The following is a 12,907-nucleotide window of genomic DNA, read 5'->3' as shown; positions in this document are numbered from 1 at the left end:
TCCTTACTGGGAATGGTTTGTACTGGGAATGGTCCTTATTGGGAATGGTTCACACTGGGAATGGTTCATAATGGGAATGGTCCATACTGGGAATGGTTTGTACTGGGAATGGTCCTTATTGGGAATGGTGCACACTGGGAATGGTTCACACTGGGAATGGTTCATAATGGGAATGGTCCATACTGGGAATGGTTTGTGCTGGGAATGGTCCATACTGGGAATGGTCCGTACTGGGAATGGTCCATACTGGGAATGGTTTGTGCTGGGAATGGTCCATACTGGGAGGTGGCCCCAGCTGGAGCAGCAAAGCTGGAGCGAGGCCCAGCAGTCCTGGGAGAGCTTTTGCTGGGGCTTTTGGCAAAAAAAAAGGGGAAGGAGTCTCTGCCAAAAGGAGCTTTTACTTTTGAAATAAATCCCAATTTTTCTGAATTCAAATCTGCCTTTAAATCAGCCCTCACCCCAGCTAGAGCAGGGATGGGAAACATCAGTGGATTCAAGGAATTTGGGGAAAGAGCCTTGAGCCTCCCTTGCTCCTCCTGCTCCGGCACCCGAGAGGCTCTGGGGGGGTCACCCCAAATCTGTCCCTCCGAGTTGGGGCCTCCCAGCATGGCCTTGGGCGCATCCTTGAGCAGCGGGACAGGGACCACGATCCTGATCCTCCCTCCCTGATCCTGATCCTGATCCTTCCTCCCTGATCCCGATCCTCCCTCCCTGATCCTGATCCTGATCCTTCCTCCCTGATCCTGATCCTGATCCTTCCTCCCTGATCCCGATCCTCCCTCCCTGATCCTGATCCTGATCCTGATCCTGATCCTTCCTCCCTGATCCTGATCCTGATCCTGATCCTTCCTCCCCTCCCCGATCCCTCCCCGCTGCCTCTGCGAGCGCCTGGGGGCCGAGGCCGCTTTTCCCGGGATTCCTGGAGGCTCTGGAATCACACCCGCCTCCCCCGTGCTGGAGTCCCCCCGTGAGCCCGGCGCCGCTCCCGGCGTTGTTCCAGGCTCGGACGGGCCCCGGGTCCCCGGCCGTGCACAGACACGTTCCCCCCATGCAAATCAGGGCTCATTAAGACAAGGAGGAAGAGGCCCGAGGAAGGCGGCAGCTCTTGGAGCCCGGGCAGCCCCACCCCGGCAGCCGCAGGAGAGACACCTGCCCCGGCCCCGCCGGGACCGCGGGTGGTTCCGCTCTTGGCTGAGGATTCCAGCACCCCATTCCTGTCCCATCCCTGCTCCACCCTCTCCTATCCCAATCCCATCCCATCCCATCCCATCCCATCCTATCCTATCCTATCCTATCCTATCCTGTCCTATCCTATCCTATCCTATCCCAATCCCATCCTATCCCCATCCCATGGATCCAATCCAATCCCATCCCATCCCATCCCAATCCCATCCCATCCCATGGATCCAATCCCATCCCATCCCATCCAATCCCATCCCATCCCATCCCATCCCATCCCATCCCATCCCATCCTATCCTATCCTATCCTATCCTATCCTATCCTATCCTATCCTATCCTATCCTATCCTATCCTATCCTATCCCAATCCCATCCTATCCCCATCCCATGGATCCAATCCCATCCCATCCTATCCCCATCCCATGGATCCAATCCCATCCCATCCCATCCCAATCCCAATCCCATCCCAGTGTTACTGGATCAATCAGGGGGTTCGGGGGGGGGGTGAGGCCATCACACAGCACTGATGGTGTCCTTGAGGTGTCCCTCAGGTGTCCCTTGAGTGTCCCTGAGCCCGGGGACATCGCTGATCCCTCATCCCATCCCCGGGCGTGGGATCCCGCTGCAGGCACAGAGAATCCCATCCCTCCCAGTGCCCCCCGCACTTCCCAGGCTTGGGAACACTCGGGAATCGCGGCGGCAGCATGGCCAGGTGCGGGGTCACCAATCCCAGCTGGATGTGGGGTCACCGATCCCAGCTGGATGTGGGGTCACTGATCCCGGCTGTGTGTGGGGTCACCGATCCCAGGTCACCGATCCCAGGTCACCAATCCCAGCTGGATGCGGGGTCACCAATCCGAGCTGGATGTGGGGTCACCAATCCCAGCTGGATGTGGGGTCACTGATCCTGAGTCACCGATCCCGGCTGTGTGTGGGGTCACCGATCCCAGGTCACCGATCCCGGCTGGATGCAGGGTCACCGATCCCAGGTCACCGATCCCAGCTGGATGCGGGGTCACCAATCCCAGCGGGATGCGGGGTCACCGATCCCAGCTGGATGTGGGGTCACCGATCCCAGCTGGATGTGGGGTCACCGATCCCAGCTGGATGCGGTGTCACCGATCCCAGCTGGATGTGGGGTCACCGATCCCAGCTGGATGTGGGGTCACCGATCCCAGCTGGATGTGGGGTCACCGATCCCAGCTGGATGCGGTGTCACCGATCCCGGCTGGATGTGGGGTCACCAATCCCAGCTGGATGTGGGGTCACCGATCCCAGCCGGATGTGGGGTCACCGATCCCAGCCGGATGCGGTGTCACCAATCCCGGCTGTGTGTGGGATCACCGATCCCAGGTCACCAATCCCAGCTGGATGCGGGGTCACCGATCCCGGCCGCTTTCCCGAGGCTGCTCCGGCTGCCCGGCTCTGGATCCCCGGGAGCAGCAGCTCCTGCCCCGCCGCGGGCGGCAGCTCTGCCTTATCAAACTCTTATCGCTCCTTTACCTCCAACAATCATTAATCCCGCGCTCCCTGCCCAGCTCCGGGTGGCTTTGGGGAGCTCTGACCTCGCCATCCTCCCGGAGAGGGATTCCCTTCCCAATATCCCAAATCCTAAATGGGATCTGCGGATCCACAGGGCAGCAAACGCTGACCCTGCCCCTCATCCTTCGCCCCTCAGAAGAAGAACGGGGTGAAATCGGAGTTAAATCCCAATATTCCTGTTCCATCCCATATTTTGGCTCTGTTTCCTGGAAATGGGTGGCTGGGTCTCGTCCCCTGGCACAGCAGAAATTCCAGGAGAAACCTGGGAACTCTGGGTGTCCCCCGGGAGGGTCTGGCTGGCAGGTGGGGGTGGAGGAAACCTTCCATATTTATCATCTCCCCGGCTCGCCGGGACACGGCCACAAATCAGCCCCGAAAATCCAATCCTGGGGAAAATGGTTGGGAATTTACTGCGCTCCGAACACCGCGGGGCTTATCCTTTAATGCTGCTGCTTTATGCATTTCTCTCCCTCCAACCCTATTTATTTCCTGTTTATTGGCCCAGCCTCCCCTAATTTATGTTTTCATTACTTTGATTAACGCTCCTGCTCCCCTGACGTCGTTATTCCGGCGCAGTTTCCCGAGCGTCTTCCAGAAACCCTGGGCGTTAAATAATCCTCGGATTTAGCCGGGATGATTTGTAATTTAATAAGCGGCTCCATGGCCGTGTTTTATCTCCTAATTGGCCCGGAATTAGCAGCGATTCCGGAATTAACACGAATTATGCGATGCCCCTTGTTATTACACGGGGTTTTATTGGGTCGAAACAACAGCTTTAGGAATTATCTCTCCTTCACCCCGGTTCTGGGTGAGATTCATTTCTGGATCTGGGTGAGAGCTCAGGCAGGAGCTGCTGCCGTGGAGGGGATGCTGCTCTTGAGGAAGGAAAAGAGGAAGGAAGGAAGGAGGGTTTTGGTCTCCCAGGAGGTTTAATTTCATTCCCTCATTATCATTTGGGGAACGTGATGTGTCTTGTTCTCCCGGTCTTTCCGTGCCCACTCGGCTTCTTCCTGAAACCAGTCCCAGATTTGCGTCTCCGAGGAGCCGCAAGCACCTCAGATCTGAGTCCAGCGAGAGCTGAGCACCCAGGGAAGCGTGGAAAGGTGGAATTGCTCAGGTCGGAAAAGCCCGCTAAGGTCATCGAGTCCCACCAGTAACCCCGAGAGAGGAGAAAGAAAACCAGTGTCCTCCCCAGATGTGGGATTTGTAACCATTGCTCACACCAGGACGGGCTGGGACCTCCCCATTTCCTCAACTTTTCCTTCTTCCTTTCTCCTTTGGGTCTTTGGCATTTCTGGGGTCTCGATCCCGGTTATTCCCAAGGGTGAAATGTTCCTTTAAAAGGGGAAAAACTAAAAGGCCTCAAGGGCCAGCTCTCAGGATGAGACTCCAGGCTGTTCCCAGCTCTCGGGAAACAAACAGGGCTGTCCCCATCCCGGATGATTTTCCTCCTTTTGTTCCCAGCTCCAGCCCCCACGGAGCTGTCCCCGCTCCGGGGCGGAGGGAGGAGGAGGAGGGAGGAGGAGGAAGGATCCCTCATCCGGTAAATCCGGCTGTTTCCCAGCTGTTCCCGGGGCTCTCCAGGCAGGAGCAACAACCAGGAAAACCATTCTGCTCTGGGCACCCTGCTCACCAGGTGCTGGGGAACGGGGCCAAGGTCCACAGCTCTGGAAAATCCAGGTGTTACCTGGAGCCGCTGCCTGAGGTGGGCCGGGAAAACGATTTTGGGTCAAAAGGTGAAAATCCCTCGGCAGGGTGGGAGCTGAGAGCCGGGCTGGGGTGGAGGAGCGGGAACATCGCTGCTCCCACCTGGAGCGCTTCCTCCTCCTCTCCTCATCCTCAGCTCCATCCCAGCCACCTCCACCTGACCCACGGCCCATGGGGGTGAGGATTTGGGATGGAATTCCATCCCCGTGAGGGCCTGGAATGGAATTCCCAGGGAAGCTGTGGCTGCCCTGTCCCTGGACGCGTCCCAGGCCAGGCCAGACGGGCCTTGGAGCAACCTGGGAGGGCAGAAAGCGTCCTCGGGGTGGCACTGGATGGGCTCTGAGGTGCCTCCAGCCCAAACCAGTCTGGGATTCCGGGATGTCCCACACCGGCACTGCCTTTGCTGCTGGGACTCCGCATTTACAGCACAAACTGATCAAAAAGACGCTTCCTGCCCCAGAGCCGGCTCCAGGCGCCTCCGCTGCGCTCCCGGGGCTGGCGGAATTCCAGCTGCAGTCACTTCTTGGGTGAGATTCCGCGGCGGAATTCCAGCTGCAGTCACCTCTTGGGTGAGATTCCGTGGCGGAATTCCAGCTGCAGTCACTTCTTGGGTGAGATTCCGTGGCGGAATTCCAGCTGCAGTCACCTCTTGGGTGAGATTCCGCGGCTTTTCCTCTTTTCTGGCAGAACCGGGATTAAACGCTCGACAGAGACGTGTTTCGTGTTGGGACTCAGATGTTTATTAACTCTTATCTGTGTTACAGCTCAAGATCTTCCTGAGCTGGCGCAGCTCTCCCCCTGGGGCACAGGTGACTCAGGCCCTGAAGTGTCACGGGCCCGGACACGTCGGGTGATGTCACCTCCCCTTGGGGTCAGCGTTAGGGACTGCTCCTGGTCCCTGGGACCCACCAGAGCCACCTCCCCAAAGCCCTCCACTTATTTTATCTCCCCCAAATCCTTCCGGGTGAATTTCTGCTGATCCTCCATAAATCTGAAGACAAAACAAAACAAACCCCACACCACCCAACGCCAGACTTTTGCTTCTCCTCAGCTCTGAGCTTTTCCCACCATTAAAAAAATCATCCCGCAGCATCTCCGCGGCAGAGTCAGCAGAGCCGGGGTGACACAAACCGGCTCCAAATCCCCGCGGGGGAATCGGGCGTGAGGGCAACCGGGGCGAGGAGGAGCTGATTTCACCTGGCCGAGCCGCCGGGCGCCTGCTGACGCCGCTCGTTCCGCTCCAGCGACGTGCCCAGGGAGCCGAATTCCTGCAGGAAAAACAGGAAATGAGATCCTTATTTATTTATTTATTTATTTATTTATTTATTTATTTATTTATTTATTTATTTGCTGCTCTCGAGGTTTTTACGCTTAAAAAACCCACCGCGGCCACACCCCTCCCCGGGCAGGCAGGACCTGGCAGGGCACTCCCGAGGATGCCCGGGGATTTAGGGATGGCACCGGGATTTAGGGATGGCACCGGGGTTTTAGGGATGGCATCAGGACTAAGGGACAGCACCGGGTTTTTAGGGATGGCACCCGATTTTAGGGACCTTAAAGCCGGTCCCGTTCCACCGGACAGTTCCACCGTCCCAGGGCGCTCCAGGGCCCGCGCAGCCCCTCCAGAGCCAGAATTCCATGGGGGAACAGCAGGCAGGGATGGATGGAGGGGGGGGAAGGGAGATGGGCGAGCAGGAGGAGGGGTGGGAGGTGGATGAAGAGCCGGGAATGAGGCTCGGGAAAGGGAAGGAGGCTGCTGCCATCTAGAGCAGGTGTCCGAGCTTCCCCACTGCCGGAAAGATCCTCTGGGAAGAGGCTGAGCCCGGGAAATGCGTGAGCTGGGACAGAGCAGGCAGCGCATTCCCAGGCTCCGGGAGCGCCTCTGTCCCCGTGTCGCTCGCAGGACGACTAATTAATGATGAGGAATGGACGGGAAAATCCCATTCTCACCCCAGTCCTCGCTGGGAATTCCTGTCCCCGCGGATGAAGCAGAGCCGGACCCAGCCAAGGGCTCAGAAAGGGGAAAAGTGGTTTTTTTAAAAAATTATGTAAATCAAAAAGAGGAAGGGAGAAAAGGGAACAAAAAAAAGCCAAAAAAAGTCTTTGAGGATTTTGATGAGGTGTCCCCTGACCGCAATCCCACAGGATGGGCCGGAGGGAAGGAAAGGAAAGCTCCCCCCGGGAGGAAGCGAAAGCCACCCGGAGATGTCCCCAACGCCACATGCTCCCGGTGCCCCCCAGCTGAGGCCTGTGTCCCGCGGGATCGCGGTGTCCCCCCGTGTCCCCCCGTGTCCCCTCCGTGTCCCCCCGTGTCCCCCCCCCCGTGTCCTCCCGCCCGCCAGGGGTCGCGCTGGGGCGGGGCGTGGCCGGGCCAGGGGGCGTGTCCCGGTGTCTATGGGCGTGTCCCGGTCCCGGTGCATGTCCATGTGCCTGTGGGCGTGTCCCGGTGCCGGTGGGCGTGTCCCGTTCTCCGGGCCGTGTCCCGATTCCTGTCACGTTCCCGAGTCCCGATCCGTGTCCCTGTCCCGGGGCGTTCCCGTTCCCCGTTCGTGTCCCCGTCCCGATCCGTGTCCCTGTCCCGGGGCGTTCCCGTTCCCTGTTCGTGTCCCCGTCCCGATCCGTGTCCCTGTCCCGGGGCGTTCCCGTTCCGTGTTCGTGTCCCCGTCCCGATCCGTGTCCCTGTCCCGGGGCGTTCCCGTTCCGTGTTCGTGTCCCCGTCCCGAGGCGTGTCCCTGTCCCGGGGCGTTCCCGTTGCCGTTCCCGGGGCGTGTCGCGGTGCCGTGGGCGGGCCGCGCCGAGGCCGCCATGGCGGTGAGCCGGTCCCTGGCGCTCCGTGTCGCCTACGCGTCCTTCGGCGCCCTGAGCGGCCTCTCGGTCTTCTGCGCCTGGAGCGTCGTGCCCGCGCTGCGCCAGCCCGGCACGGCGGCGGCCGGGGGGCTCTCGGGTACGGCGCCGGGGAGCGATCGGGCACCGGGCCGGGGCTCTGAGGGCTGAGGGAGGGGATCGGGCCCGGGGTGCGAGGGGGCTGAGACGGGGGGAGCGGGTCAGGGCAGCGGTGGGGCCGAGGAGCCCCTCGCTCAGTCCTGAGGGGAGTGAGGGCTGTGAGGAGCCCCTTCCTCAGCCCTGAGGGGAGTGAGGGGTGTGAGGAGCCCCTTCCTCAGCCCTGAGGGGTGTGAGGGGTGTGAGGGATGTGAGGAGCTCCTTCCTCAGCACTGAGGGATGTGAGGGGTGTGAGGGATGTGAGGAGCTCCTTCCTCAGCACTGAGGGATGTGAGGAGCCCCTTCCTCAGCCCTGAGGAGTGTGAGGAGCCCCTTCCTCAGCCCTGAGGGGTGTGAGGAGCCCCTTCCTCAGCCCTGAGGGGAGTGAGGGGTGTGAGGAGCTCCTTCCTCAGCACTGAGGGGAGTGAGGAGCTCCTTGTTCAGCCCTGAGGGGTGTGAGGAGCCCGTCGCTCAGCCCTGAGGGGAGTGAGGGGTGTGAGGAGCTCCTTGCTCAGCACTGAGCGGTGTGAGGGGTGTGAGGGATGTGAGGACCTCCTTCCTCAGCCCTGAGGGGTGTGAGGGGTGTGAGGGATGTGAGGAGCCCCTTCGCTCAGCCCTGAGGGGTGTGAGGAGCCCCTTCCTCAGCCCTGAGGGGTGTGAGGAGCCCCTTCCTCAGCCCTGAGGGATGTGAGGAGCCCCTTCCTCAGCCCTGAGGGGTGTGAGGGATGTGAGGAGCCCCTTCCTCAGCCCTGAGGGATGTGAGGAGCCCCTTCCTCAGCCCTGAGGGATGTGAGGGTGAGGAGGGAGTGAGGGCGATGATGGCACCAAGGATCCCCTTCGCCAGGGCCGAGGGGAGGTTTGAGGGCGGATCTCAGGGCTGAGGGGGTGTCAGGGCAGCAGTGGGGCTGAGGAGCCCTTTCCCTGGGACTGAGGTTTTCAGGGGAGAAAAGAAATCCTCCTGATTTCCCCAAGTGCTGGAAGAACTCTGGAAGAGGGGCTTTGGGCTGCAGGGGTAAAGCTGCACCCGATGTGCCCAGAAATCTGCGAGATTCAGGGGGTTTGTGCCCCTGGGTTAATGATTGGGTTCGAGCAGGACAGAGTCCTGCAGCTCCAGGGCTTCCCTGGCTGAATTCCTGGAGGAGCCGTAGAAAGTGAAGTTAAAATTTAGAAAGGATCCAGGGATGAGGTGCAGGGCTGGGCTCGTCTCTGCTTCCTCTGCCTCAAAAAAGACAACTTTTATTTCCAGCTGGAACTGGGATTCGGCAGAGAATTCCCACACTTTGCTTTGCTGGGGGGGATCGGGAACCAGAAGTGCAGGAGAAAGCAAATGAAAGTATTTTCTGCTGTGTTTGCGTTCATGGAGGAGTTTTGACAGGAGAGTTTTGACAGTGGAATTTTGACAGCGGAATTTGCAGATCCTCTTTAAAGTGCCCTGATTAAGCCAAGCTCTGCCTGTTGGTCCGTGTTTATCTAGTTTTTAATGCATCTGCTGTGACTTTGTATCTGTTTTTGGGGATGTTTATCCACACACTTCCTGGCTGGAATAATTCCTCCTGATCCCGAGGAATCTCCAGCCTTGCCTCTGCCATTTGTTGATATTTCCCTTATCTCCCAGAGACCCTTTCCTGCTTGGGAATCAGCCCCAAATTTCACTCATTCCCTGTTATTTGCAGCCAGAACTTCATTTGATCTGAAGTTCCGTGGAGGGAAGGCGAGGCTGTGGCTGGAGCCCGCAGTTCCCTGTAATTATGCAATTCCAGGTGCTGAGCAGCCCTTCCAGTCCTTCCAGTCGGCTTTGGGGGTGAGAAACCCCCACTGCTGCGTGGAAAAAAGCGGCTCCCCAATCCCCAGGATCTCCAGGATGCAGACTTGGGACTTTTGGGATCATCCCAAATCCCTTGCTGGAAGCAGAAACTCCCGGCGGGTGCTGCAGCTCCACCCCAGAGCCCAGAACGTCCTTCCCCAGCTGGCCCGGGGGTTTCATTCCATTTCCACCCAGTCACGGAGGCTCTGGAGACTCTTGGAATTTTAAAAACACCTGAGGGACGGAAGGAGTGGGAGCTGAGCATGGGGTCTGATAAAACACCAGAAGATCCCAAAGGTTCCTCTCCTTCCAAAGCTGTTTTCCTAAAATATCTCAGTTTTGGCAGGAAAATCCCCCCATTTTTGACCTACTCCAAACGCAGCTGAGGCTCCCGGGATCACCCAGGAGAGACAAAGTTTGGCAGAGCTGGAAGTGGCCAAATTTGGGTTGGCAAAGCTCCGGCTCCTGTTGGAGTGGGGATTTCAGCTCGTTCCAGCTGATGCTGCAGCTGGAGTGGATAAAAAGGGGATTGTGTAGCTGGAAGAGGACTGAAGGCTTTGTAAACACACAAAAAAACCCAAAACAAACAAACCAAAAAAACCCCAACAAACGGGGAAAAAAAAAAAAAAAGAGGTCTTGGAATTGATCACCATTTTCCAGGGAGTTTTTAATGTTACTTTTCTTTTTACCCTCATTTCCTTCGCCATCACCACGCCTTCCAAGCTGGAATCGGGATGCTCCCTGCAGGAATGCTGGAATCAGGGGGCTCCTTGTGGAATAAATCTGCAGGGTTTTTTTTTCGTTTGGGGATTTTTATTTCTTTTTTTGCCTCTGCTGCAGATTTGTTGTTTTTCCCCAGGATCTCCGTGTGGGACGCGGGGCCCTGCCGTGAGCACGTGGAGCTGAGCTCATTCCCAACAAAACCCCCTGCTTTCCCTGGGATTGAAGGATCCCTCCGGGAGGAGCAGGAGGCTGACAAAACCTCGAGTTCCTCCCGGTTTTTGTTTGGATGCTTGCAGGCAGGGAAAGTTTGTTTCCCTTGAGCTCCAATATTATCCAAATATTTGGATCTGAGGGGGGCGAGGATCGTGCCCCAGGTTCCAGCCCTGCTTTGAACTCCTGGGATTTATTTCAACTCGTTCCAAGGGTGCTGGGAGGTTTTTGTGTTTTACCCAGGAGTCGATGCTGATACCTGCCAGCCCCTCTCTCCTTGCCTCAGGCGGGGCTGTCTGGGGCCTTTTCCTTGTCCTGGGGCTTTGTGTCCCTGGGATAATTCGGGTTGGATTCCCTGTCGGAAATCCTTGGATTGTGTCTGACGGAGCAGCTCCCGCTCCAGGGCCGCCGCAGCCCTCGGGTGTGGGGGAAATCCACCGGGATTTGTGTTTTCATGGAGGGGTTTGGGTGTTGTTTGAACCCGGGGTGGGGCTGGAGCTGTCCAGGCTCCGCTGCTGCTCCGGGGTTTTGTCCCCTGGCTCAGGGTTTAGGGAAGGAGGAGGGGATCTGGGGGAACCCCTGAGGTGAAAACCGGCAGCTCCAGCAGTCAATCACCCCAAGCTTTCAGTAAGTCACAACTTTTATTTTCATTTCCCAGTAAAAATGGTTTCAAACCTTGAGTTTTTCAGGTGATGTTTTGGCCCAGAGCTGCTTCCGGAGAGCTGGGCCAGGGCTTAGATCAGGTTTGGATCGGGGCTTGGGTCAGGGTTTGGATCAGGGTTTAGATCAGGATTTGGATCAGGTTTGGATCACGTTTTGGATCATGTTTTGCATCAGGTTTGGATCAGGGTTTGGATCAGGGTTTGGATCACATTTTGGATCATGTTTTGGATCAAGGTTTGGGTCATGTTTGGATCAGGGTTTGGATCAGGATTTGGATCAAGGTTTGGATCATGTTTGGATCAGAGTTTGGATCAGGGTTTGGATCAGAGTTTGGATCAGGGTTTGGATCAGGGTTTGGATCAGAGTTTGGATCAGGTTTGGATCAGGGCTTGGATCAGTGTTTGGATCAAGGTTTGGATCAGAGTTTGGATCAGGGTTTGGATCAGGATTTGGATCAGGTTTGGATCAGAGTTTGGATCACATTTTGGATCAGGTTTGGCTCATGTTTGGATCAGTGCTTGGATCGGGTCGGGGGAACTCGAGGGACTCACGTTCTGCTCTCCCCACGCAGAGCTCGGGGCAGCAGCAGCAGCAGCGATTTTGGGATTTGGGGCTGGGAACACCAAACCTTGACTCAGCACTCGGGCAGTTCTGCTGAGTCACGCAGGCAGGCTCAGCAGGGAGCAGCTTTTTGCTGACTCCGACCCCCAAGTTCCCCATTTCTGTCGGAAATGTGGCTTGGAAGCGCTGGAGCCCGGGGCAGCAGGAAGTGTGGGAGGTGGATTTTGGAGAAGTTGAGGGTTCAGCTCTGTCACCAGACCCTGGGACAGCATTTTGGGGAGCGATGACTCTGCAGCCGTGACCACGGGATCTGCCCCGCTCCCAAACGCCTCCCGCCAGCCTGGGCACCTCCAGCACGGCGGGATTGGTCATGGAGTGTCCTTTGGGGTGGGAATCCAGTGGGAATCCTGTCCTTTGGGCAGGGAACATGGGCAGGGGGCAGCGGGTCCTGGCAGCCGCAGGGCTGGGCTGGGCAGGAGGGGCTGGTGGCTCTTCTGATGTCCCTGCTGTCACCTGGGCAGGTGTCCTGCTGTTCCCTGCTGTTCCCTGCTGTTCCCAGGTGTTCCCAGGTGTTCTGGAGGGGTTGAGCTGTGTTTTACCTGTCCGTGGGTGCCGTTCTGATGTCCCTGCTGTCACCTGGGCAGGTGTCCTGCTGTTCCCAGGTGTTCCCAGGTGTTCCCAGGTGTTCCCAGGTGTTCTGGAGGGGTTGAGCTGTGTTTTACCTGTCCATGGGTGCCACTCTCATGTCCCTGCTGTCACCTGGGCAGGTGTCCTGCTGTTCCCTGCTGTTCCCTGCTGTTCCCAGGTGTTCCCAGGTGTTCTGGGGGGGTTGAGCTGTGTTTTACCTGTCCGTGGGTGCCGTTCTGATGTCCCTGCTGTCACCTGGACAGGTGTGCTGGCGCTCTGGGCCCTAATCACGCATGTGATGTACCTGCAGGATTACTGGAGGACCTGGTTAAAAGGGCTGAGGTTCTTCCTCTCCGTCGGGATCCTCTTCTCCATCCTCTCCGGGCTGGGCTTCTGCGCCTTCCTGGCCCTGGCCATCACCCAGCACCAGTGTGAGTCCTGGAGGGGCTGGGAGCGCTGGGGAGGGGTTGGGCACAGAGCAGGGCTGGGGGTTCTCCTGCCACCTCCTCTTTTGGGGACAGCCTGCAGCGATGTCACCGCATTTCCCTGCCCTGCTGTGACATGGAGGCCACCCCCTGCCATCCAAAAAAACCCTGGAATCGCCTCATTTCCGTGAAAAATCCCCCCCAAAAACCTGGGAATTTCCTCTTTTCCGTGACAAATGTCCATCCCTCCTGGAGCAGCTCCAAGCCCGAGGTCTCAGCACTGACTGCTCATTCCCAGCTCCAAACCCCTGAAGATTCCCTAAGGAACGGCTCCAAATCCCTCCCGCGGTTTGCTTGGCCCCAGGCCAAAGGGAGAGCGTTCCGAGGTTGTTTTCCTGGAGGTTGTGTGCGTTTGTTGTTTGCTGAGAAGCCCCACGGGGTTGTCCTGGGGTGGGTGGAGAAGCTGTGAGGGGTCACAACCCCAGAA

At 58.0% G+C, this 12,907-nt stretch overlaps 1 protein-coding gene across 1 annotated transcript; it reads left to right on the top strand.

The window, feature by feature from the left end:
- The first annotated feature begins 6,973 nt into the window (after positions 1–6,973).
- Positions 6,974–12,611, top strand: SLC48A1 (solute carrier family 48 member 1). Its single transcript, XM_040088328.2, has 2 exons — positions 6,974–7,372; positions 12,259–12,611. Exons 1-2 carry the CDS (start codon positions 7,234–7,236, stop codon positions 12,609–12,611), a joined length of 492 nt encoding a protein of 163 aa, XP_039944262.1. The 5' UTR covers positions 6,974–7,233.
- Positions 12,612–12,907: the final 296 nt, after the last annotated feature.

The sequence above is a fragment of the Hirundo rustica genome, chromosome 30 (genome assembly GCF_015227805.2).
Source record: "Hirundo rustica isolate bHirRus1 chromosome 30, bHirRus1.pri.v3, whole genome shotgun sequence".
Lineage (NCBI taxonomy): Eukaryota > Metazoa > Chordata > Aves > Passeriformes > Hirundinidae > Hirundo > Hirundo rustica.
This window is presented reverse-complemented; position numbering and strand designations above follow the sequence as displayed.